The sequence below is a fragment of the Vanacampus margaritifer genome, chromosome 8 (assembly GCF_051991255.1).
Source record: "Vanacampus margaritifer isolate UIUO_Vmar chromosome 8, RoL_Vmar_1.0, whole genome shotgun sequence".
NCBI classification, from domain to species: Eukaryota; Metazoa; Chordata; class Actinopteri; order Syngnathiformes; family Syngnathidae; genus Vanacampus; species Vanacampus margaritifer.
In genome coordinates this window covers 20,921,096-20,948,940 of record NC_135439.1, presented here as the reverse complement: position 1 = coordinate 20,948,940, position 27,845 = coordinate 20,921,096, and the positions used below count along the sequence as shown (strand labels likewise).

The 27,845-nt window shown below is 40.5% G+C and overlaps 1 protein-coding gene across 3 annotated transcripts; it reads right to left on the bottom strand.

Annotated features, from left to right (window-relative positions):
* Positions 1 to 210: 210 nt before the first annotated feature.
* On the bottom strand, positions 211 to 26,804 carry prickle2b (prickle homolog 2b). 3 transcript variants are annotated; one of them, XM_077574140.1, is made up of 8 exons: positions 26,382 to 26,804; positions 14,670 to 14,853; positions 10,615 to 10,728; positions 9,978 to 10,115; positions 6,066 to 6,269; positions 3,371 to 3,557; positions 2,132 to 3,007; positions 211 to 2,058 (listed from the first exon to the last, which is right to left on the bottom strand). In XM_077574140.1, exons 2-8 carry the CDS (start codon positions 14,799 to 14,801, stop codon positions 1,118 to 1,120), a joined length of 2,592 nt encoding a protein of 863 aa, XP_077430266.1. In that variant the 5' UTR covers positions 14,802 to 14,853; positions 26,382 to 26,804; the 3' UTR covers positions 211 to 1,117. The 3 variants fall into 3 exon arrangements, with proteins under 3 accessions (XP_077430266.1, XP_077430265.1, XP_077430267.1); XM_077574139.1 differs by lacking the exon at positions 26,382 to 26,804 and adding an exon at positions 24,043 to 24,128; XM_077574141.1 differs by lacking the exons at positions 14,670 to 14,853; positions 26,382 to 26,804 and adding an exon at positions 12,541 to 12,668.
* Positions 26,805 to 27,845: the final 1,041 nt, after the last annotated feature.

Sequence of the window (27,845 nt, the reverse complement as noted above, 5' to 3'; positions counted from 1 at the left end):
TTGCAATACATTTTTCAGCAGAAATCAAGCCTTAGTTAAAGTGTTGTGATAATCGTGTTTAAATAGGTAATATTTTGTTCCAAATTACTTTAATACTTATGCAAAAAAAAAAATATGGCACATTCTGCCTAGAATTTACATTCATTTTCCTCAGTTATAAAACCGTCAAAGTGTGTGCAGTGCGTATACAAACCTTGCAGCACACTCAAATGATCACACAATTTTTTTTTATTTCAAAACAGGATGTAACTTATAACACAGATGAAATTGGTTAGCGTTTAGCACGATGATCCATTGGCAGCATGGCTTGTTTAGCGACTTGAATGTGAGTTACAACTGTAGAGGACGATGGCGTTTGCGCACAATGCAAATTGTAATAGTAAAAGTTCCCATTCTTCTGCACTGATGCAATCAACCAGAGATTTCGGCTGCCATCTTGCATATTACCAATCCAACTGTACTTCAAAGTCCACTCCACCTCGTTATTCATGTATGCACCAAACACATGGAGAAAAGTGTTATTCTAAACAGACACACTTTTTCTACGTGCTCTCTAGAGAAAAACACAAGCTGTCAATGGAATGAAAGCCTGAAATAATCCTTTATTCCAAATTCAGGATCGGGTCAGCCAAGTCATACATGCATGCCTATGCTGTTTTTCAAATTATCTACTGCATATCTACATATCATATATATTTAATACATAAATGCTTCTATCCATACAAAATATAAAAATATGTGAGGCCTCATTTACAACCATATTTACATTTACAACGAATTTCTTAACTTAGTGAAATGATTAGTTCATTTAGCTATGTACATAGTATGAACCAAATACAACAACAGCACGGCCTGTTTAATAAGAAAAATCACACCATGAAAAGCTAAACTAATTTATGCATGAAAAAAATTGCACATCAGCCTCTGCAAAAATGATTTGATAAAACTGCGCGAGAAGAAATTATTAATACAAAGACACATGCAAACAATGTTGTGTTTTTACTGTTCACCGACTGCAGTTTGCTACTGACTATTGATTAACAACATTATAAATGCGCCCATCTGTTCTCCAGATGAAGAATATTAATAAACACATGCTGTAGCAGACTGCCCAATGTTATGAAATAATGCAGTTCTTGCTTTTTCGCCGTTTGTGCGTCGTTAACGGCACACTGCGGTTGGTCCCTCCCATGCCGGAGCTGTACTTGTGGACAAGCTCCTGATTGCTGAGGTAGCGCATCTGGAGGGGTCGGGGTATGGGCTCCCCCAGAAAGTAACCTTCGTCCTCTGATTCCGATGAGGAAGAGCAGGTGGAGCACCAGTCATCATCATAGTCATCCCAGGAGTATTGATTCAAGCCTGTGCGCCGCCCGATGCCGGGGTTCTGAAGCGTTAGGTCCGATGTGGTCCTGGGGCATTGCCGAAACATTTGCGGTTGGTATCTCCCTCCTCCTGCGATCCCAAACTGCTCCCTGGCGCTCCTCGGGGGAGGGAAGCGATCGTAATCCTCTCGAACGTGAAGCTGTTCCTGAGGTCTCACCCTGCGCTCCGCGACCAAGTTGAGAGCGTTTTCAGAGCGAGAACGTCGGGATCTTCTGGAGCGGTGGTGGTGATGGTGTCTGCGTCTCGGAGTGGTTTCCTCCGGCACTTCGATTCTGACGCTTGCTCCTCTGTCGCCTCTCCCGACACCGCCGCTTACCCTGCGCTCGCTTATGGGTGGCAGGCGAGCAGCGTTGGCGCTGCTCACCAAACTCATCCGCTCTTCCTCCTGGTAGGTGAACCCAGCAGGTAGATGAGACGAGCTCCTGCCCACACCCACACTGGAGGGATCACAATACTGCAACTGGTACTGGGAGGACCTGGAGGGATTTATTTCCATGTAGGGTTGACCACCATTGACACTATGAAGGGAGTCGGAGCTCTGAAACTGAACCGAGGAGTTAAGGGTGTCCAAGTTGCTTTTCTCAGAGATGTTCATTCCAGAGTCTTTGCTCAGATCAGGCATGGAGAAATGAGACAGGTGCTCTTGTCGCTTCCCGCCTCCTTCGGCAGAGTTGCCTGTGAGGTATGAGAATTGACGGGTTAAGGTTATTTTACAGAGAAAATCCCCATCTTGCCCACCAGTACCCACCTGTAGCGTTGGATAGGGCCAAGGACTCCATGGATCCCCTCGGGGTCTGCTCTAGAGGCGTCAGTTGCTCGGTGAAGTTAAGTGAATTGATGGGGTTCCTGCTTCTTGCCGCTTGGGTGGCTGGAGGAGGACCGACATCTCGGTCCCTCTGGAAGCCGTGCAGACTGATGGAGCGCTTGTCTGCGGAAAAGCCGCCGCTATGCTGCGAGAGCTGGGATACCTCAGTGAAGCTCTTCTGGGTCCTTAACTTTGGGGGATAGTAATCATCCGCAGCTGGCTGCTGGAACCACATCTCATTCAGAGAGTGACCTTTCAGAGCCGAGATTGGTGGTCTCTTCAGACCGCTGGTCTCCTTGACCCTGTGGTCCTGATGTTGATTATTCTGCCCAGTGCCTGGCGGGTTACAAGACGTTCTGACATTGCACTGGCTGAGGAGTTGCAGAGGGGTGGGGTTTGCCGTCGCTTCAGGTTGGGATTCAAATTTGTAACCATCAGCGACTTGCTTCTGGTTCTGCCAGGCAGGTGGCTCACGTGTCAAACTCGGGGTTTGACTGGAGATACTCAGTAGGTCCATTTGTAAAGACAACGGGTCCACCTCGCCCGACAACGTCTCCATTTGCCCTCCGCTACCGCCCTTTGCTGCTTTGGAGCTGCGCCGGGACTCTCTGGTGGAACGAGCGCTTTGAAAGGCAGAATCAGAGGAATCCGAGCCGTTGGGCTCCTCGCCCAGACTGCAAGAACGGGAGCAGAAGATTTGCCCTTGTTTGGGCAGGAAGGGTCGGCCCAGCAATGAGCGTTTGCAGCGGGCGCAACAGAAGCAACCCTCGGAGGCGTGCCAGTGCTGCCCGTCGTATGTCATCTGGCCTTGGTCAATGCCTGCAGGAAGAACACATTCGATAAAATTACATTAGAAGTCAACGTATTTAAATGTTAATTAGAGAAAAGAGGCTTTTGAGAAAAACAGCAAGAGACTCCAATTAAAGTGTACTCTGAGGCAATCTCTGGAGTTTTACAAGTCATGAATAAATGAAACATTTTTTATAGCGTATGTTAGCAGCCACATGGGGAGATAATGTTTTTTTATTGGGTAATAGCTGCCATCTGGTTTTCAAGCATCAGTTTTGTAATAGTTTCAGGGATTGCCTATTACATTGTCAGATGACAGCATTTGTTTTGAATTCATTTGAATTTGCTGCCCGCTTTTGTCTCCCATTGAATGGACGCTCGTCACAGACTTACCAATATGTTGTCCACAAGAGTCGCAGTACTCGGCGTAGAGGGATTCAAAGCAGGAGCAACAGTACGGCCTTCCCTCCTTCATGATGTAGCGCTGGCCCCCGAGCACGGTCTCACACTCGAAACAGCAAAAGTGCTTCATGTGCCAGTGACGGCCTTCTGCTTCGGTACACTCGTCTGCCAAGATGATCTGAGAAGGAACCGATAAGATCTTTTCACCACAAGGCCTACATTAATAAAACCTCACTTGCGATTTTACTGACAAAGTCTGCTTTTCCGCCAGACATGCTTTTCATTCCAGCAGATAAGTACAATTAGATATTTCATGTGTAGGAGGTTTGTTTGGAAGTTGGGTGCAAGGTTGAAATAATTCTAGGCATAAACTAAAGTTGCGCTCACACTGGATCAGTTCTTCTGGCTTAGACGTGATTATTTCTGCTCACTGGCATCTACTGATGTGCACTCATTTGGGATATGACCAACACTTCATTACACAACACCTTATTACAGGAACTTTCTGGCCATTGCAGATTATTTTGAGTCATTCCTTCGTGGGGTGATGTAGATTCTGACAGTATGATAACTGTGACGGTATTAAAATTATAGCTCTAAAATGACCTTTTCTTTTCTTCTTCTTCTTCTTCTTTTTTTTTTTTTTTAAATATTTGGGTAAATAAAAACAGTATTTTATTTTTCAACAAAATGTAGAATGTTTAGTTAATAAGAAAAGTGCATAATGTAAAGTTTAAATAAATGAATATTAACATTCTTTTGTTTTAATTTATTTTAGTAAGTCACAGTGCCCAATCACTGGTGAGCTATTTCTAGAACAGACTCATAGACTATGAATGAATGTTCTTGGGGCTAACTAGTACCCACTGCCGCCTATTTTTTATTTTTTTATTTATTTTAGGACAATACACATAAATCAGACCAAAAAGGCTTGCAGTATCTCGTCCTGCTCCCCCCTACTACTCCGTTATGTCCCAAGAAGGAGACAGAAAAAAGTACATTGGAGGCTAATGCCTCCAAAGAAGTAGTCATTTACTCAACTCTGCAAGCAGCCAATCATATTGTATCCTGCTTACAGCAGTAGAAAGGCAGTATTAGCAGTTATTGAGACCTTGACTTTTTAAAACCATGGTAAACCATCAAACTGATAACTGGCCCGTGTCTAGTTATAACGTGTATTTGCACATACATTGCACTAAATTAGGGTGCTCAAACGTTCTCATTTGCTTGGAAATGTCCACTTTTCTTTTAGTTTTATTTATTTATTAATAAATTCATGAAAATGTCTGGTTTTCATTGTTTTTCACGAGACTAATTAGTTTGTTTTCAATTTGACTGACCCTTTGCGCGACAAATGGAAAGCGGAGTGCAGCATGTTGTTACCGGAGTATGTGACCTATGACGTGTAACGTGGACACGAGTGGCAGTCGAGAACCCCAAAAAGAAGGAAAGTTGTGGGAGTTAGGACAGCTACATGCAAAATAATGTTTTGTTACGATACACGAGTGCCAGAGAACACAGTAGGCTGCTTAAATGTGTTGGAATACCAATATATAAATATGAATATAATATATCATGCAATATAATAATAATCTGCTGTTGCTTAAGTCATAGAAGTTCAAATGAGGTGCTGAGCTATGTCGGCGAACCAGAATTTTAGCCCACTGGTAGTGCTCTGCCAAACAGGAGATGTGGTCGCGGCGCGGGTTAGATCCAGATTACAGATTGGAGGGATTAACCGGAGGGGGAAGCTCACACTGACTGGGATTTGCGTGCCCAAGTCTGGTACGACTTGAAGCGCTTATTTAAAATTTGTTACTCCTATCTGGTCCTTTAATGTTGTTGGTCATCATGGTTTGTCTTCCTTGTCTGGAGTAAAAAACTAAACAAATAAACCAAATGTGCGTGGAATTGTGTGACAAAATAATATTTCAAGTTTACTTTTAATTTCTTGAAGTGGGTCATCTTAATTAGCTGGTAATAATTCATGCATGAGTCGAGACAACAAAGCAGCAGACAAGTTTGAGCCGAAAGTGCCTTTGTCACTCTTGTGTAGTGTGGAGAAAGGGAGAGCGTTTTCGGACTCACTCAATGTGAGACAGTTGTCTGCAACCTGAGGGCTAATTTGACATTACGCAAAGATGAGAGTCCGCGTAGATAATGTATTTGTGGAACCATTCAATTACATTCATTATGAGTCCCAGACAATGTAAACCACAACAAAATGCCAAAGGGAAATCTCAAAAGTAGAATTAAATATATTTGACAATACATTTTTACGGTTAATTCAGAACAGATTCGTGATAATTAGCATTTCATTGTGATTAGTCATAGACAAGCATGTGATGTTTATTTCATTTATTTCTTTTTGCAGCCCATAGTTTAAGACAGATGTGTCATTTTAGTTGGAAAAGTGTCAGTGTCCCCATTTAGAGAGGGAAGTTCGCGTTAATTGTCTGGAGATCATTAGACCTAAGAACATGTCATTTACAGTTTTACAATGTCTGTGTGTGTGTGTGTGTGTGTGTGTGTGTGTGTGTGTGTGTGTGTGTGTGTGTGTGTGTAAAACCAGTGAGCATCATATGACAGCAGTTTAGTACATACTTAGGCAATGTGCACAGTGTGCGTGTTAATCATGGTGATGTGTCAGCACATGATTATCCACATGCTCATGACTGGCGTCTACCTCATCGCAAGCCGTGCAGCGCGGCTTCAGCCTCTCCGCGTGGTGCCGGCCGCAGTAGATCTTCCCGTCCTGGTGAAAGTAGATGAGGTCTACCAGCAGCTCGCCGCACACGCTGCACACGAAGCAAGACGGGTGCCAGCACAAGGCGTGGCCGGCACGAGATGCAAACACTGCGATGTCGCCGCCATTTATCTGGCTGCCACACTGACAACACAAGAGGAGGAGATGTAGTTTTAACGCAATACTTAAATATTAATACGAGACAAGGCAAGGGAACTTTATTACACAGTAATATACACATTAAGTATTTATAATTGCCGTTGACTTCACATGCAGCACAACAGTTAAATGTTGCTTCGCCATGTTTGCTTTGAAACCTCAACTCCACTAATTATCTGCAGACTTTAGAGCCCAACTAGGTTTATATTCAATTAGCATTTCCGTAATGTATTCAGGATTCAAACCATTCAGTGATTTATAGACCAATAGCGGAATTTTAAAACCCTCGTAAGGTAAACTTATTATTATTTTTTTTACGACACATACGTAAAAATAGCCAAAAGTTGGCTCACTATTGGAAGTGTGATATCCAAGTCATTTCTGAATATTTTTTTTATACCTGCGACCACTCAAAATGTTCATTGGCTATCCTATACCTATCCATAAATATATAGAGTTTATTTATTTATTTATTTGTTTTTGATGCCATCTATGGACAATAAAAGCAATATTGTCTAAGAGCACAAATAACTATCATCTTTACATATTTAAAAAAACACATTCAAATTGGAATAGTCACACACACACGCACATACACTGATCAGACACACATATGCGTGTGCACGGCACTGTTACTGCGTCCACACACGCTAACACCCCTGAGCTCTCGATCCCAAACGTGCTTTCTTGTTTTGGTATAAGAATGGGGACATAGGAAGCACATAAGTCAGCTCAACCAAAAATGATAATTAGCTCTCTAGCATTATCTGGTGTATTATGGCTTTTATGACTCTAAAGTCAAAATGTTTTTTTTCTATGTTTAGTTGATGCTCCAGTGAAGGGATAAATTGGGTAATCACGAGAAATGTACTATAACACATCAGGTGTACAGTGCATCAAAAAACATGAAAAATTATGATTTATAATGGGAGTCAATGGGCCAAAATTTGGAAATTTGTACTCATGTGTACTATAAAAATGTGTTTTCCATATATAATAATGACAATAATAATTTAGAAATTTCAGACGGTGCCATTTTCAACTTCAACATGTTTTGGACAATTGTGTGCAATTTCAACTCACTCAGTGATTTTTTCATATACTTTATATTTGATATTATCATTAATAAAAAGCAAAAAGCAATTTTTTTTTTTTTACAATTTCCTTACGAGGGTTTTAAAATGAATTCTACAGCTGACTGGGAGCCAATGTAAAGTCTTTAGGACTGGTGAAATGTGTTCTGATCTTAGTCTGAGTCAGAACCTGATGTGCAGGCACACATGCACATGAAACCACATTATACTGAGGCATTTCTTATTGTAATTATAAAGTGCTCATCTTCTTTTTTTCCACCATCAAATCGTGCAGATGTTCGTAATGTTGTGGCCAAAGACTGCTTGAACTGTGTGTTATTCACTATCATCATTTTTCAAACAAAATAGATTTTTGCTTCATAAAAATGATGAACAGAAGGAGAACGTTCAATATTGGACCATCACGATACACCCCGTTCTCCGATAATAACTTTCACGGATCAAAGGTCCTTTGAAATAGCCCCATTTCTTCTTCATGTGATGGAATCCCTCTCCAATCAGGCTGCTGTTGTTCCACATTACACATCACCTTCAAGTGCAAACCAATGCTATTATGGGTGGGTGGGTGGTTGAGGGGCAGGTAAAGGTTGATGCTATGTAGAAAACCTTTTCTTAACAGCATCATCACACGATCCTTTCTACCCAGAAGTTTAAGTCCATTTCACAAGCTCTTTATAGTGATATTCATTTTACATGCAAACTAAAACGAGAAGATGCGCTCACATGTGTGACCTTCACCAGAGGAGTTTGAAAGGTAGACACTAGTGGGGCAAAAGGGAGGAATAAAAGGCCAGTGATATATGGATAAGAGACACAAAGGTAGACGAGTTGGAGAGATAAAAAGAAGGAAAGTGAAGGAGACACAGGGTCAAAGTTGAGGAGGGAAAAGATTTAGAGGAGCTGCAAGATGGTGATGGGGGCGAGTTACAATCTGTCTGCCGAACTGGAGCAAGGCTTACAGCTGCATGGAGGCAGTCGGGAAGAACGGGACTTCATCAATACCCGCTCAACAGCCTTATCCCTATTCTACGTGCTCTGTGTGCGGATGACAACATGTGTTGAGTCAAAGTAAAACAATAGCTACGTTGCTACTGCCTAGTCTTGACATATGTGTAGTTATTTACGTGCAATTTTGCCATCTGCAAATGCGAGGTTGTTTCATATGGAGGACGAAAAATGCTGAAATAAAAAATAAAATAAGTAAAAATAAAAATCAATATAAAAATATAATTCAAAAATTAAATCCAAAAAGTAATATAAATGGAAATAAAAACAAAAAATATATGTATATACATAAATAAAAAAAATTGGTCCTCCATAGTTTCATGTGTTTTATGAAGTTAATTGAGTCATGTCAGATATGTGTCACTTCAAATGTGCAGTACTGACTTGTGAGTGCCAACAGTCAAACAGACAAAAGTAAAATAAAAATACTCACAAAGAGAATGGTATTTTAATGTTGATACCATCAAAAAAATGAAACCATTTTATTTCTTCAAAATTTCTTTGACGTTTTAATATTTTACAATACAAACGCTATTTTCCCTCTATCCCTCTAAGTCAGGGTACAACTTTACCTGCAAACAGGTAAGCATTAACAATTCACCATTTATGCTGCAAGCGTATCAAGTACGTGAACGAAACTGTAAATGTTGACGGAGGCACTGGGGCATGTTTTCCAGGAAGAATTTAGATAAGTTTGAAACTGACACAAGTCCCGAAGCATTTGGAAGACAAACAAGTATGGTTACTTTTTGAGTGTGACAGCTCAGATGTCAGCTTGAAGAATGGCACACTAGCATTAGATACCAAACAACAGTGATGATAGGCAATAAATATTTCAGCAGTCATAACAACATATTAATTTCATGCATAAGGCAGGCACACCTACACTATGTAATGACACTCAATACAAGTGCTTTTTTTTTGTAGTTTGTCAGAGAAGTGTTAATTTAAGAATGTTTATTACCTCCGTCAAGCACAATGTTTGTGGACAGGACACAACGTGCACAACAACAACTTTATACCTGTGCACATTAGAAGAAATAAAAGGGGATTTATTTTTCCACTGGCGATGCCTCTGTCCCAAACTTTCTTTTCTTTTTTGATTATTATAATTTAGTTTTTAATTTAGCTTAACACATGCTATTGACGCTGGAAGAACCTTGCAATTTTTGTTATAATTTTTAAACAAAGTCGTCAATTATTTATATGTTTAAAATTCAAAGAACAAGTAATTTTTTTTTTTTTTTTTACGCTAATATTTTCCCCTGTACTGCAAAAGATTATCAGCTTGCAATATTAGTTAGGTGTTTCCTTGACTACTAATAATCGTTATTGAAAAATCCGCCTTGAAAAATAACATATAGATCAATCACTAGTAAAAGGACCTACAAATTGTCAGCTTTCTACTCTGCATATCTGTCACATGAATCACTGAATGGTCATGCTACACATTTGACCATTATCCACTGATGTCACGTCACTCTAAAAGGATATTTAAAAGAGTGATGACGGGCTCCTCCCACATTACCGTGGCCAACAGCTTCAGTCGGATCATATTTATTTCTCGTAAGAATGACGTTTTCAAAATTTCTACCTGTTCACAGATGGCTCCCGTCATGGTCACGGGGAAAGGGCGGACGTTGCCGCGACCAAGATTTTCCCGTTTCCGTTGGTTACTGAAGAGCTTCAACTCCCGCTTCTCCTCATCGTCCAAACTGTTGCAATAGCGCACCTGAACATGCAAAAACATGTCAGTTTTCACGTTCTTATGCGTTAATGTTTCCGACAGGTTTAACACAGGAAATATCTATCAATAGTTGTCCAAATGGGATCAATCATACAAAATGAGCAAGCAGGTAGGGTTAATTCAGATTACAAAATTGCACTTTCTAAGATGGTTGGCCTTTTTGTTGATGAACAATCCATCTATCTGTCCATATATCATCTATCCATCCCTCTCATCATCTCTCCTTTTCAATTATGATTATGGAAATTGATAAGTCTGTAAAATCAATTCAACACAGTGAAGTAAAATGTAACGAGACATTTTTCAAGTACTTTATTGACTTATTAGGCATTTACTATGCAATAAAGCCAACACATTTTTCACAATTCACTTTTCACTAATGGAATTTCTGTGTCTCGTCTCCCTTGCCCTGAAGGGGGAGGAAGGGGGAGATGGATGGATGTGGCTGAAGGTGATGGGGGAGGGGCTGCATTTGGACTCTCACCTCATTGTCGTGGGGCGGCAGCTGATGGAGGAGCTGTTTGATTCGGTATTTCTCTCCCGGGCTGTTAACATAGGGCACCTTGTCCTCAGGGAGGGAGCTGTAGTACTGGTGGACCTGATGGAGACACAAGGGAGGACGGATTTGGATGGTGACAACCATATTGACCATTGTTATTACGACCAAATTACTCATAAAATACAGGACTGCTGTGTTATTACCTCAGCCATCCTTTCTAACGCAAATCTGTTTTTCTTTTATCTGCGTGTGTAGAAATATATATAAAGTAAATGGCTTATTTGGAGCAAACCTGATGATGATGGTATGGGTCCATTAATTTAGGAGGCGGATATTATTGACCTTGAAATTCAATTTTACAAAATAGACAGCCCCTTCCCATCTTACCTTTTACAATTATATGGTTGACTGCATAGAGCTGCCTGCTACCATTTTATCTTTTTTGCCTTATACTCACACCTAGTCAGAAGGCCAGGACTGACTCACACACACAGTTTTGATTTATGGGACACCATCATAGACTAAATGCAATCTTGCCTTTCCATCGTTTCACATGGACAAGGGAACTTATTACTGACCTGTCACATGTGTGCACACCCGCACACGTGGATAAGAAGCGATTAACATACTGTATATGCATGTAGAAATGCGTGTGCTCAAGTAGGTGTACAGAAGCAGGATTAATGATAATCTGTCATTCCAAATTACCAGCACATTCTTTGCATCGCAGAGGTAGACAATGAACGTCATCTTAACGTCAACGTTATTTATGGTAGCCTTGCTATTGCGCTGTAACAGGGGTGGGGTCGGGGTAGAATGGAGGTCGGCCACTCAAACATGAATGTGAGGGGCCTGGGGGTGCTTATCATGAGCATTTTAAAAGCAGGCTCGAAAAACAAATCATTGGAATGAAAAGGTGATCAATACCATTGACTGGGTCAGGACAATCTTAACAACCCCTACTGACTAGCTACGCATGTCCTTGGCAACACATTGCCTGTCACATACACATCTTGACCACACCTAAACTGTTCTTACACTATCCAACATCATTTCTATAACCCTTGTCCAATTGGGAAGATTGGGTGTTTCCTTTATTCGGATTTACACAAGCATGTTTACTGTTTGGATAGAATCATAGCAGATAGTTGGAAAAGTAACCAGATTCCTTTTGTGTTGCTTATGTTGGCATCAATTGGTGTTGTAGAGAGCTGGGAAAGGTGCATCCAGCAGCAAGGCTCAGGGTTCACAGCGAAAAGGGGACATGCTACCAAAGGAGCACACATGACACATGCTTCCAACAACAACAACAACAAGGTTGCATTTTGGAGGTGAAAGGCCCACCGCCCTGAGGCTAAAATCTAAAGACAGATTCCGCACAAAATACACACCCGATTGCGGCAAGAGGCGGTTGGAGCAGCTTGTGATAATAACTGTAATCAAAAGCAGATGAAACTAAAGACAGCGGACAATTTTGATCTACGCTGAATGAAGTGTTTTCAATGTTAAACGATATGACTTGCAGCTGAGTGATGACTTCAGCCGGTTTATGTTCAAGTCTTGGGTCGGACAGCTGAAGAAGACTGTATCCAGCACCAGCGCTAACAATTTCTCCATTTTATAGTATGTTAGTGAAGACATATTTTATTATTGTTAAAAAAAAAGAGGTCTGTGCTTGTCCTTCAAGGACTGAATTATTATTACGCTTACACAATAAAATACTGTCTGGCCTCCATTTAATCATAATATATATATAAAAAAATAAATAAATATATATATATGCACAAGAATCAGCACTGTGTTTGTATGCTAACATTTATAAACAATGCATTGCACAAATGACAGTTTACTGATGAATGGCGTTAGCAAAGGTTGTAAAAGAGGGGATCCATGGAAAAATCTAATAATTACCGTTACTAGTTCAAGCCGCAGACTGTGACTGACATTACTGACTCACATAACAGGCAAGTCCTTTTGCCAATTTCCACCAGATCTGATTTGCATTTCAGTTTGTAAAGTACATCTTTGAAAGCTTTATTTCTTAAATCGCTCTCTTTATCTCCGTAACCATAGCATAACACAACTGACAAATCAAAGGCAAATATGTTCTTTGTTCACACACAAAAAACACACAGAAAAAAACACTTTAAAAGAAGAGAAGATACAGGCGACGTGTTGTGCATGACACTAAGATCTTATCACATGATGCTTCCAAGTCTGTTGAGCAGCATGATTGGTTTTGACAAGCTCTGACTTGGCAACAGCCCTAATAATTATTTGAGAGAAATACTGAGATGGCAACAAACATTGGCATACCATATTCACACTGTAGCTCAGTAATCTTTCCAAAATGAATTACGCTGTATTGCAGCTGAGGTTCGGATATGTTCTCCCTTCTAAAGTTGTGCTTGAATTTATATAGACCGTAGGCATATGTAAACTTATGAGCACACTATATGGCGAGAATGCTTAATGCCCATAAAATGCAAAGTAGAGTGGCAATTGTTTTGATATTTTCAGAGGTTGAAGTTGACATTAGTAGAGATGTGCATGTGAATTTTGGTTGTCATTAAGTGACTTTTAGCTTTTGTACACTTACAGTTGTGCTCATACGTTTACATACAAGAGCTTATGTAAATTTTCAAGCACAACTGTACATTGTTGTTTAGACATTAATCCACATTCAAGGACATAGGGTATGATAGGACTTAAAGTTCACATAGTGCTGATACACATCCTTAAACGGAGCACATATTGTGCCGTGTTTTTTCCCCTCACTCGTTCTTCATGTTTGTTTTCCATCTAAGAAACTCAGGGCACGAACTAGTGAACCGCCAGGCTTCCCGTTCTGTCTCCCTCTGCTGGTCATTATTATTTTTCGTGTTTCTCGGACAGATTGTGTGAAGACAAATTCCTTGTGTGTTTTTACATACTCATCATTACAGCACTGGCTTGAATTTTTTGAGACATGACTTAACACCACCCTGGCAAAAGAGGAACCCCAAACCAACTGTTAAAATATGTGAGTTTAATTTTAGCTTCTCACTCTTCAGGCCTCTATACAGGGAGGACAGCCAAAGGTCCCAAAACAGACCTTCATGGCTAACTATAGTTCTTTATTCTAATACATGTGTTGTAAAATAGCAGTAAATATGTTGAATGTATTCAAAAGATCAGGTTCCACTTTAGACTGACTGCTGGCGAAGTCACACTCCCTTAGATATGAACCTAATCGACTTGAAGGTTGGCCATGTGACCCAGGAGAGGAATGAAAAATAGCCTCTCGTGGTGAAAACAGAGGGCGTTGTATTGACCACTTCATCACCCTTAGCTCATCAACAAAAAGAAAGCGGCTTCCATAAACACTCCTTTCAGCCAATAAACCCAGAAACCCTCCTACAGTCACAGCTCAATGAACTACCACCGGTAATTGGGCTGTTTAATGTGTTTGTGTATCACACAAGCTTAGCTGCGTTGCTGCAAGGCTTGATGAAACTTAATGTAAACATGTTTGCAGGCAGAATGGATTGGGAGATTGTGACTGCAGGAGCTTTGTAATCCTTGTTTTATCCTTTAGCCCGCAGGCTCAGCAAGCAAAATTGAGGAGCTATCAAATAGCAGAATAAGTCGTTATTGTATATGATTTAATAATCCATTCTGCTGCAGTCACATGTATGATCTTTTGTGACTAGTGGACAATTACTTGGTACACCAAAGTAACGAGATACATGAGCTGTGTCAGAAATGAAGTCTTTACAAAGATAATCACTGATCATGGTTATTAATTCAACAACATGTTTAGCCACCGGTGACCAGATTGACTAGCGATTCCATTTATTATAATATGTTCCTGGTGAGAATTTATGGTACATTTGTTTATCATTGAAATCCTAGTGTTCCAGTTTTTAATTAGGAAAATATGGTCCCCGTAGATAAACGCTTTTGTAAGATATCTCTCATTGTACCTAATGAAGTTGCTGGTGATTGCATCCTTGAGTGGATGGTTGAATATTTAAAACGTGTGTCCGGGTGCATTGTACCTGTTCAGGTTTCAGTCCTGGTGGCACCCAGGCGTACTCCTCCAGGGCACACCCAGAGTCATCGTCTGAAGTAGAGTTCCTCTGGAAGTCGTACATCAGCTTGGTGAGCGTCTTCTCCATTTCCACAGGCATGGCGGTCACTGCATGCTCCTCCCGGCGACACTTACAATGCACACAGATCTTCCTATCGTCACAAAAAAGAAGGTGGGGACTGCTTTAAAATGATGCCATTGGACAAATCACAAAAGCACAGCTGAAGTTGGATGCAAAAAGAAGAGCTGGCTATATGATCTTTAATTTATGCAGCCCAGTTTTGTGGAGTGGAACATTTTTCATTTGAGCTCAGCAATTCAGAGAGAACACCATGAGCGTGGAAACAAACTCTTCAATAAATCACCATTCGGATGATTTCATCAGAGACAAGCTGATACATTATAGTTGATTTTTAGTCTCATGAAACAAGTTTTAAATCACCAAAGGGAAAAAAAGAGACAGTTTTTTTCAGTCTTTTTACAGAAGGAATCCAAGTGTGAAAAAAATCTAATCATCTCACCTACTTGGTCGTAAGCACAGTGAAGCCCCATTGATAATTCTGTAAATACCATTTGACTTTTTCTTAAAACCAGATGGGGTCTTTACACATGAGGGGTGTAAAGTCCTCTAAGGTCAAAGGTCAGGCCTCCCACAGCACACACACAGTAAAAACGTTGAGGCCGTGAATACAATGCTTAACAACCCTCAGCGGAATCAAGAACAAGGAATAATAGCAGAATGAAGCCAGTGATGATGGAAAGCAGAATTGTGAACACATGCACACGATTAGCATTTAATATCGTCAGCTAGCACAGTTTGGTTAGTCAAGCTATGCCGTAAAAAGGGGTCAATGCATAAAATTTGAAGTTGATTGATTGCCTGGTCATTATAATATACCAAGCCATACAGTGTACCGTAGTTCAATTTGCCATGATACCAAAACTCTGATTTGGTATACATTTTCATCTTGGGGGTGTATACACAGAACATAACACTTTTAAACTTGACACATTCAACAAAAGCAAATTGCTGGATCTCACGGATCAGGTATTTTGAGTATTTTCACAACTTGCAACAAAAAAGGAAATATGGCTACTGAGTGAGCCTGTCAAGCTTCTTAAACACTTACTTCCAAGAAGTGCATTAAGATTGATTTAAGAGATTAGCTTTAAACATATCACTCATTGCGGAGTCAGAACATGTTGTGGATTAAATAAAGAAAACAACAATATAAGGCACCTGCACAGACTGACTGCCTATGCAAAATGGGGACAAGAAGCATAATGTACATACAGATTGCCTTTGTCCTTGATGGCCCCCTAAGACAGCAAAAACAGGGAGACAATCTCATTACCTTCCCAGACGGACGCCTACTTGCCTGACTGAAAGCCCTCACAGAGGAGCTTACAGACACTCTGCACACTGTTTCACACACGGACAGCTCGGGTGGTCAGAGATGTGCCCATGTAAAGCGCCAGGAGCATCCATGGCACATTGTGCATTTGCCGAAACCAAGGATGCCCAACCTTTTTTGACCCAAGATCTACTTTTCAAGTCGTCAACCTCCCAAGATCTACCACTTCAGCACCAACATTGCAAACTCACGCACATCTTTTCCATCCTGCTGTAACTTAGGCCCTAAAGCATATCTATTTATTTCTAGTGCAAAAGATGTATCTTTTTAGCAAAACACCGCTATGGATGTCTCTGACAGAGCTTTAAGAGGTTTTAAATGATCCCTGGTGTCCGTTCAAATAAAAGCTTCCCTGTGACATGTTACAACTTGTCATATGGCATGTGAAGCATACAGACAGGTCAAATGTTGGACAAGTTCTCCATTACCAGTTGTGAACCCTTCCCAACTATTACTGTCATCTTTAGTTTTCAAAAGCGCTGTGAGCAAACAAGCTGAAATGCTGCGAATGTGGAAGGACGACCACAAAATACACCAAATGACACTAAACCACAACATTTCCAACTGTGCCTTTTATCAGTACTTGTGAATGTGGTTTAAAAAAAGAAAAGAAAAAGCCACACTCAAGCAAATTGAAAAGTTGCTATGTTGTCAAAGCAAGGCAGTTTGAGTCAAAGTCAGAGAAACCCATCTTTTCGATTTGTCATCATCACACAACTTAGTTGTAACCAGTGCTTCTTAATTATTTTTTCTTACGTCCTCCAAGAAAGAAGAACATTTAGCGCTCTCCCACCAACTCTCCACCACGGCTTTAAATACTGTAGTACTATTTGCCTATAAAATTGTTGTAAATACAGTGGTACCTCGGAGTTTGAACATAATTCGTTCCTGCGAAGTGTTCAAAGTCCGAATTGTTCAACCCCCGAAAAATTATTTCCCATAGGAAATAATGTAAATGCAATTAATCTGTTCCCAAGCTCCAAAAACAGAAAATTCCTATTTTAATTATTATTTTTTTTTTACATTTACAGTACAGTACAGTATTTAAACAATCAATATACCTTACCTTACCTGTTGTGGTGTGATGGCATCAGTGGATGATAAATGCTATGTTAATGCTAGCTTTAGTTCAGTGCTGAGTTTGTGTATTTTACATTGGGCATATTGTTAGACTACTAATCGGTCCTTGCGTGCGTTGTTTAACGTCAGGCACGTTGTTGAACAGCTAAGGGGGGTCCTCCTGCCAGTATTTACAGAAGTTGTCACGGTAGTTACAACAGCCCGATAATCTCCTTCCTAATTTCACTGTGGTTCGTAGCACTGTATGTTTTTCTTTGCTGCCACTGGCACTGTTGTCTTTCTTTGGGCCCATGGCGAAGAAAATTGTCGTGGAAAAATCAAAATGCACTTGCGAGTATGGAGCACCTCCGGGAGTATTCACGATGTGACTGCAAATGAGCAGTGCATCGTCTCAACTACCGCAACGTAAGCATTCGGCGTTGCTCGGCTTCGCTTAGCTTCACTCAACTACTCGTTTTCAAGGTATGTTCGGCTTAGCTTGCTTTCCTTTGGTGTTCGAACTCCGAAAATGAGTTTAAACTCCGAGGCATTTTTTACTCAGATTTTTTTGTTGAAGTCCGAATTGTACGAATTCCGAGACGTTCAAACTCCAAGGTTCCACTGTACATCTTTGCAGCTGAGCTAATACTCCTTCAACACTCTCTGACAGTGAGAGCGCCACTGCCACCTACTATAGTGGATGTGCAATTGCACTTTATTCTAGTACGCCAACAACAACAGCAAAAGTTCCCTGAGGTTACACGGGCCACCCTGGCATGGCATTTGAGAAGCACTGCTGTAACAGACAACAAACACTTGTCTATCCAAGAATAAGAGAGCGATTCAAAAGCAAAAAAAATTAAGCACCCTGTGTGAGGACAAAAGAACAAGTCACCCAGTTTGACAGCATGTCAAGTGGTCAGCTGTTTCTATTTCTGCTTTGGGCATGTACAAATAGCCGCCTTGGAGGACCCGAAGTAAAGCACTTCACGCTGCATTCCTTCTCGGTGGGCAAAATTAAATGTCCTGACACACGAGATTTGACCTTGCACATCCAATAAAAGCGGCCACAGAACTTCTGCTTTTGCACAGAGTACATTCTACTGTGAACAATTCTATTTGGAATTATTATTACAAATACATGACTCTACATCAGTGATTCTCAACCAGTGTGCTGTGAGACATCATCACATGTGCTATGTGGAATTATCCTATTTTACTTAATTGTTCCCAAAATTATTTATTCAAAGAATGTTACTTTAAGTGTGTCACTTGACAGTGATGAATAATAACAGGCAGAGCAATTAAATGCTCTTCCTCTAAATGACAGAATGTAAACTTTCATATGGTGGGAAATTAATGTACTGTTTCATCAACCTCGCAAGCCTTTGAAGAAACATAAAAAAATGTCTATATGAAAAGGAGATCAATTTGTAACTTGAACTTTTAGATCAAGTTCGCTCCTCAAGAACCCCTATCCAACCTGTTTTAGGTGTCTTCCTCCGCCAACAAACCTGAATCAAATGAACAGCTCATCAGCAAGCTTTGCAGAAGCAATCCTGATCATATGAATCGGGTGTATTGGAGGAGGGAATCTTAAACAGGCTGAAGAGAGGCTCTCGAGGATGGACTTTTAGGCACCCCTGTTCTAGATTATGCAAGTGTACCTAATCACAACAAGTGGAGAAAGGTGACCTTTAATGATTTACCCTCCTCCCAACCACTAAACCCTGCCTCCAGGTCCAGATGTTTGATAACCAACCTCCAGTGTTTCACCTAGCAAACATCTCCTCACCACATGAGTTCTGGCAGAGATCCTGTATGCCTCCTGAGGCACGTTGAACCCCCCACCCTTTGCACCCACCCCCTTCTGTCCTTATGATTTACAACAGGCTTCTTACACATGCTGGGATTCCCCCTCCACTGAAACGCAATGCCAGAGCTTCCTCTTGTAATCTGCATGGTTTCAATTAGCAAAGATTTGAGGACTCTAGTAATAGAAGTCAAGCACATCCCCAACGCCTCATAAATGACTAAAGTGAGGTCAAGTGAAGAAAGTAAAAAGGCTTGTTTTCACTTTTGAATATGAATGAAAGTATTTGCCCCCCTGGGAAGATGTTAAAATACAGCCCTATGATTCATGCAGTGTGAATGACACTCACAGAGTTTATGAATTTTCATGGCACATGGAACACCGCACTGCAAGGAATTCCAATCAGTGAGTTGCAGTTTTATTCAAAACCCTCAGACTTATCTTGCACGTTCAAACTTAAACTTGCCATTTGGAACTCTTCATCCTCATTGGTGTTTACACAGGACATGGCATAGGGGTGACAGAGGGTCATGTGACACATGACCATTCACAAGAGGGAGTCATTGAAGGGTTTGTCTGCTCTCCAAACAACCTGCACCTCTTCACAAACACTCAAGTGTCACTAGAAAGAAAGAAGACAAGTAGATGAAAACAGGAAAGACAGCAGTAGGTTAAAGAATGGGAAAGACAGCAACGGCTGTGGCTCGCTCTTCCGATTAACGCACTGGTCAGTAGGAGTGGAGACTGTGCAGTACAATACAGCCATGAACCCTTAAAAGGTAGCATAAGGTGACAACATTTCCCGTATTGTACCAGCTCTGCATGCTTACAACCTTGGCTGACCAGAGACCATTATTTTAGTTAATACCATTATTTTAGTTTGGGGCTGATTTATCATCTATCGGCAGCCAATTAAAAAGCGGCACCAGACGTCAACATCTCTCCAATGGCTTCCAAATGCGCCCGAAACGTGATGCTAGGTAACAACTCTCCTTTTTTGGTTCATTTATGAGAAAATATATATGTAATTGTACACCGTACAATCAGGTTTAATACTTCGCAACAGTAATTCAAACCACAAATTAGGGCTGCTCGATTATGGAAAAAATAATAATCACGACTATTTTGGTAATAATTTAAATCACGATTTTTCAAAACGATTATTTATTTTTGTTCAAAACAAGAAAATGTTTAAACATTTGAAAATATTAAGACAAGTTCAAATTATTTGAAACACTATAATTATTTACGTTCCTTTTGGACCAAACAGAATCTATAATAATATATATTATTTATGTTAGCAAAAATTTGAAGTTAGGGTGCAACGTGTGCAGTATGGCTTGTGGGGTGCAAGCTAGTTTTGACAGGGTTATATGGTGAAAGAACTCGTGTGGGCGTGCCTCAAACAATTTAATATTAATATTATTAGGGCTGCAGCTATCGAATATTTTGGTATTCAGATAGCCTACTGAAAATTCTAGCGAACAATCGGGTATTTGGATAGAAATAAAAATATACCTATAGGCCTATATACTTTCTTGGTTAAAGAACAATTATAAATACAGAAGACCAAAAAAACACATTTGTATGTAATAATTAACGACCAACTGGTTTTCATTATTAGATAATCAAGTTCTTTTTTTCTTTTTACTTAATCTGTGCTTGTCAGCAAACTATTTTCCTCTGAAACACTGAGATTCTGGACAAATCTCTCCCCATAGATTTTGGTCAATGGAACTAGTGACATCAGACCCACAATAGCGATTTTGTCGGCTAAATTTTTTGGAGTAAGCCTGGTTTGTTAATAAGTGATCAGTAGGTACAGCAAATTAATCAGGCTGTCAGCAGCAAAGTGTGCACAGTCCATCAATCCATTTTCTGAACTGCTAATTCTCACTAGGGTCGCGGGCGCGCTGGAGCCTACCCCAGCCTTTGAAAAGTAATCAGACGGCTGGAGCACTTTACCACTGCTAGATAGCACGGCTAGCTTGCTGCTGTTAGCTTGCTGTTAGCTTGCTGTTAGCTTGCAGTCACCGCTAAACGCTGGCAACAGGCGCTGTACAAAACAATGTCAGCATAATTATGTCTTAGAGCTTTTAACTGGAGCTTGTACGTGACTTCAGGACTTTTGTCTTACTGACGTCTGTCACAACAGTTCGGGGCATTTCTGTTGCCGTGAAATTGGGTTTTCTCTCGGCGTGTACTGTCATGCATATTGCCGTTAGCTTGATACCGACTATCTCTCTAAAAAAAAAAATTATGTCCGCCCTGAGACTGGGAGGTCCTGGGTTCAATTCCCGGCCGGGTCATACCAAAGACTATACTAGACTATATAACTTCTACACACCCGGAAAATATGATCACTGGGTCGGGGTCTCACTGATAAGCTCGTTTACGCACAGAAAGGTTTAACTCAAGATAACTGATTCAAAAAATATAATTCTTCCTGGATTTGGACATTTACAGCAGGAGACGGCACGGTTTTGTGTTGAACACAGCAATAATGTCCTGATAGTCCAGAGAATCGGTCAATTCTTTTTTGAAAGAAAGCAGGGACAAAGAGTTCAGTCTATCAGTCAACATTGTGGCACTGTTGCGTGTTTTGATCCTTTTGACAGCTGAAGATAGTCTTTCTACATGTTGTCATGGGTGAGGTGAGGAGCGCGCATGCAGGAGACTGTTGATATTGGTGAATACATCCCCGGGGCGTGCGTCGAGCATTTCTATGAGCGTTTCCTCGTTGGCTTTTGGCTTCTTTTTGAGCTGCTGCACAAACACCGTGTGCTATGCGTCCCCCACGGAGATGGAAAAGTGGTCAGAGACGGATTGGATGTACGCGCTTTGTCCTCAGCGCGTACATCCAGCCGCATGTGTCACACGTACTGTGGGCCCGGGTTAAAAATGGGTGGGCCAATGGAAAAAAATTCTTTAACTTTACGCCTTGAATTGAAATCTATTAATAATAGATGCAGTCACCAGGTTTGACAGATCACAGTGTATGTGCTATTATAATCTATTTACATTTCTCCTCCCACTTTGCCAAATAGTGTGTAAATGCCGCATCTTGCATATTCATTGAGGCAAACGTACTACCTGGATTAGGGCTATTTTATAATAATCATAATAATAATAATAATACATTTCATTTAAAAACAGCACCTTTCAGAACACCCAAGGTCACTTTACAAAGCATTAAAACACAGCAAAAGTTGAGCTAAAACAATAAAAATGAAGCTATTGGAAAAGCTGTTTTAAATATGTGGATTTTGCACATTTGAAAAACGCAGTCCTAAGTGCACACTATAAGTAAATTGGGTTGTACATTTATCTGTGTGTTTTTACTGTGCTATGAGGTCCAAATGCTCCTGGTCTGGCCCATCTGTCAAAATTTCAAACCCATTGTGGCCCGTAAGTCAAAAAGTTTGCCCACCCCTGGTCTATGTTGTTATATTTTTCAACAAACCGTAAATTAAATTCTGTATACAAGTTGCATTGCTCATCTGAGGATTGCTTGTGAAATTACAAATTTATGTTTTGATTTTGGCTATCTGACTAATTGGTCTCACAAAGACTGACATTACTCTTTTCCTTTTTTTTTTTTTTACTTTACAAAATCATCTGGGGGGCCGGATTCAGCTTGCGAGCCGTACGTTTGACATCCCTGACGTAGATCGAACATGAAGGGGTGACTCCACACTGGCGCTAGTTCGAACAAAAAGGGGAAGGGGTTCCTCTTTCTCCTTAGACAGGCAAAAAGAAAACATTTAAAGATCGCTTGTCAATCTGGTGACCAGTGGTTGTGTTGGCTGCAAAATGTTATCTTGCTTGACAGTTCAACAGCTGTAATCCACTCACCAGAAATGTACGCTAACTTCCTTGCTCCCAAATGTCATCGTGCTCTTTTTTTAATCGAGGTCTCGGCCAGTAAAAGAAGCTGGCTGTGTTGTATACTTCTCGGTCCCAAAGACCGTAATGATACTTCCCAAATTGTTTTTGTTTCACCATCGCAACACAGTTCTGGCGTGAATGTGCATGTGTGTGATATAGTAAGTACATTCTCGACACTCATTGGCTGTCTCTTCCGCAACAGGGTCAAAACTTCAATTCAAATAATGGCAGCATAATGGACGAAGGAGCAGAATTGTCGCTTCAAATGCACAAAACGCGCCACTTGGCACGCAACCGCGCCTAACCGTGTTAACAGCATTGACTGTATGGAAATGCGCCACTGAGAATGCTCCAAACGTTTTCGGTCTGCACGAAGCATTGCCCTGATGTAATTTTCACACAAGACATACACAAAACCAAAAAAACAAACAACAACAACCTAATACTAAAACTCATAAAAACTCAAATAAAATGAAGCATTTTAGAAAAACCAAAATTAATAAAAACTAAAAACCCTCTTAGAAAACTAATTAAAACTATCAAAAAACAAACAAAACATACAATATGAAATAAACTATTATAACTCTACCAGGTAGGCTACTAGAAATAATACTGCGTAGTACCTGAAATCATAGCCATGTAGGTATGGTGCTGTGGAAAACAGTCCTTGTCATATTCCTTTCAATTGCCCAGGCAACATACTAAGCCAACATTAATATTATGTTTGTCCAGGTGGAGGAGGACTACAACATAAAAAGTTTTGAGCACAGAAATGGCCATCTTTTTTTTTTTCTTAAAGTCTGCCTAAAAGTAGGCAAACGGGTTTTGACCCATTTAGCTCAAGCTTGCAAAATTGTCTACTCTAGCTCCAGTACTGAGTCTTATTTCACATTGATGCTCAAGCAACTCCCATCAGCTGTTTTTTCCATATCATGCTAGATGATCAGATGAAAACTGCAGATTTAACTGGCAGCGCTGTACTAAAGAAAGAGCCTGATGACAAGAGAAGGGCAAGCGGAACAAGCTTTTTCACTCCACTGAGCTTTTGTTTTCTCTGGAAAAATTGTCAGAGATAGGCGCAAACGTTTCTGTTCATTCTTTTGAAGTAACGTCGCTTGAATTTTAGATAAATTACTTAAGTACAAGAACACAACACATGTATCTACCTGGTATCCATGTGAACTTCAGAGCCATTCGTTTTTAGTCAGTTAAACATGACTGGAGGTGTTCCTGACAAGAGTCAGCCTAGACAAAGATGTTTTCCATTAGAGGCCAATTAGTGTGAGCCAGATGCAATGTGTTCCCCAAGCCAGTGATTATGCTACCATCCACCTGTCATAACTCATTATTGAGAGACGTACTCCTGTCCTCTTATTAGTCTCGCCCTGGGACAACAGTCTAAACAAAATGATGAAAACATTTAAGATCCTTTGACTTGAAACCAAAACAGCCAGCGCCACTTATTTTTCTGCAGCTCAAATGTGCAGAATGGCGTCAATGTGATGACCTGAGATTTGTTTTTTTCTGCTGGGTATTGTCTCCTACAACCGTCAATATGGATGAAATAGGAAGAGCCTGCATTTACATCTTGTAAAATAATCAGCCTTTTGCCCATGGCAATGTTCTGGGTGAGACTCCAAAAGGTATAGTGCTCTTTGATGACCCTAGTAAGAATAGGCGGTATAGAAAATTGATGGTTGAGTGAGTTGTTGATGTTGGGGTAAAACTGCACCTAAATCCCCATGCAAGGCCGCCCAGTTGAGATCAGTTCTTGTTTTTCCAATTGATAATCAAATATCAGACTAGATCTATACCATAAAGTTTTTAGAAACCTCTGTTGCAGTACCAACACCAATGATATATTGCTTAAAGAGCAGTCTATTAAAGTTAAAGTACCACTGATAGGTATATTGATGTCCACTGACATCATGCGTGTTGAACTGGAGTTGAACCATGCCATTCAGACGGACTCAGGTTGCAGTCAGGTGGTGACTGAATAAGTCCTGTAGTCTAACAAAAGGCCCCATTGCTTTTAGTATGACATTAAGTATAATTCATCTACACTGGTGTTGTTGCTCATAAATTCTTAATCCCAAGTATTAACATTATGGTGCAAAATTTATGATCATAAATCTAAACTTATCTAAGTGATAAACTTCTGCTTCAAGCGGGACCATCTATTCACTCAACTGCCTCTTTTTTCATTTTATATACAGATTATACATGGCCCTTGCTACACACAGTTCTAGGGGTTGTTGCTTATGTGTTTGTCTATCACTGGTATCATGGGTTGTTGTTAAAACTGTAACATTTTAAAGCAAATCCATACCGCAGGCTCCAAAATGGACTAAATTGTTGTTTAAGATTTCCAAATTATATATTGGGAGACCATGAGTTGTTAAATCAGTTTTTAGCAAACTGCATTTTTTCCAGTGAAATCAATTTTAAAGTTGAAATTCAACTATGACCAATAGTAATTACAACATGCATGTCTACAGGTATATACTGATAAAAATAACATTTGTATTCTGCTAAACTCATTCTCTCAATACCGCAAGGTAAAAGTCTCTTAGGAGCGAGTACATCCAACTCAGAAAATGTTTAGTCACAAATACAGAGTACCAGATTACCATTGAGACCAAACCCCATTACTTATTCATTGAGTGCCAACTTGCTCGATAAAGTGAGAACACTTGAGGTGGGAACAGAGGGAGTCATAGAAGCCGCGTCCAAGGAAACCTCACACCACAACAGGCTTCAGACTCCCTGCTAACTGCCTGCCAGAAACAGATGCATCAAACAGAAGTCACTGGCTGCGGGGTCCAAAAGTAATGAAACACTTAGAAGGGAAATATCACAGAATATACGCCCCAGTCACCAGGCGGAGGGAAAAAGCAATGATCAGGAATGCAATTCAGTTTTCCTCTGCCTGGAATAATGGTGGTCTGTCAGTTGACGGGATTTTTTTTTTAGGGCTGCAGCTCCCAAACCTGCAGAGTGCAGCAAGCCACATTGTGCGACTCCAGCCAATGCATTCAGTGCAAATCTTGAAACTCAATTTACTGTTATGAGACAAAAATGGCTAACTATGCTGAAACATGTAGAAATGGATACAGACAATAACCAGATGCATTTTTAATCCGTTTGTCTTCTTGTTTACCCAGCAAGCATCCAGTCCATATGTCACAGAGGCTGCACAACAAAAGACGCTGTGGCCGCAAGCGCTCAGTAGCTTGACCAGCGCGCTCCAGGGGGATGGGACGGGGTGGGGTGAGATAGAAATCAGTAAAAACACGTCTACTCTAGGAAAGCTGAAGCCTCTATATTAGGTATAGATCAAAAGAAATAATCGATACATGCAAAAAATAACATACTTACGCACAGACCAAAACTCGCAAAGATAGAAAACATGGATCCTGATATGTACAATTCGGAATGTCTTCAATGTCCCCTCGAGCGTCATACAAACACATCCAAATTCAAACACACACAAAAAAGTGCTTACCTTGTTACAAAGTTCGACTGGGTGAAGCCAGAGTCCTGACCTCGGCACTGAAGACTTTCAGACACGTCTGCCACATCGCACCAACGGGGTTTGATACAACAGCCCCACTATCTATCACCCGCTGCGTAATGCCACTACATCTATCCACTGTGTAAAAAACACAAAAACAAAAGCAAAAACAAAAAATCTCTGCGCACACATTCGAGACTCCTGCCAACGAGGACAGTCAGCGAGAAGCAAACTTAGAGCGCGTATAAGTCCCAATTTGTAGCGAGCAGTAAATCCAGAAAAGAGCAAAAAAAATCAGAAAGGCGTTTCCAAAATGCAACTACAATATATTGCGTATGGTTTACAGCATCTGCGGTCTGAGAAACGATTCACACGAACTCTCCGTACGTCGAAGTGCAATGCAGTCACCGGAGTACCCCTGTTTAACAGACCTTTAATGTGGAACCAAATTCAAGCTGACAAAATGGCGCGGTGACTTCCCGTTCCAACCTTCACAATAAAAGTATGAATAGAATAGTTCTAAGGATTAGGGTTCTAGTCTGTGTTCCTATGTGGAGCTGCAAGTTTCCCTCATACTTGTTAGATTTCTCCAGGTTCTGCGGCTTATTCCCACATTCCAAAAACATGCTTGTTAGGTTATCTGAACTGTTTAAATTGGCATAGTTGTGAATGTGAGTGTGAATGAATGGTTGTTTTTGCATATCGTCACTGTCCTGTGAAAAACACTTATGTCCATTTGTTTTTGTTTTTTTTCTTATTTATTTCTTCCCTGTTTTTTTGGGATGACTGCATTCAGTTTCATCCCATAAATGTAAAAAATGAAAAAAATGGAAATAAGTGTTTTTCACAGGACTAGGAAGATATGTGCCTTGTGACCAGTCAGGGTGTATGCCACCTTGCTCCAGCTCACCTGTGACCCTAATGAGGACAAGTGCCATAGAAAATGGCTGAAAGGAGAGTTGGAAAAAATATTTTTTATGACGTTTGAGGATGAAGTATTATACTTCCTGCATTCGTGTGGACTTTCTCTAGTTAACTTGACACACATTCACCCATTACACACATATACATACTCACACACTTTCCCTCCTGGCTAATATCCATGTGTGATGTCAGCAAGTCCATGTCCCAACACTGGTGTAATTAGCGGTGTAAGCAGTGGTGCTCTGAAATAATTTGCATGCGAATCCAACTATTTCCCTGTATCAACTGGCCCAAGGCAAAAGGGAAGAGTTTGAGTAGTAAAGGTAACCACAGGGTGCTGACCTGCATGGGGGAATGAGGAGGCGAGTTCCTGTTAACAAAACAGAGCTGCTTAACATAAGAAACAGACATAAGATAGAAAAAAGACAAAAGGCGTACTGACCAATGAAAATACAAATATAAAGCCAATGTGTGGGATACAACACACTTTTGGGCTTGTTGGCTTAAAGTGAGGCACACACATACAAATTT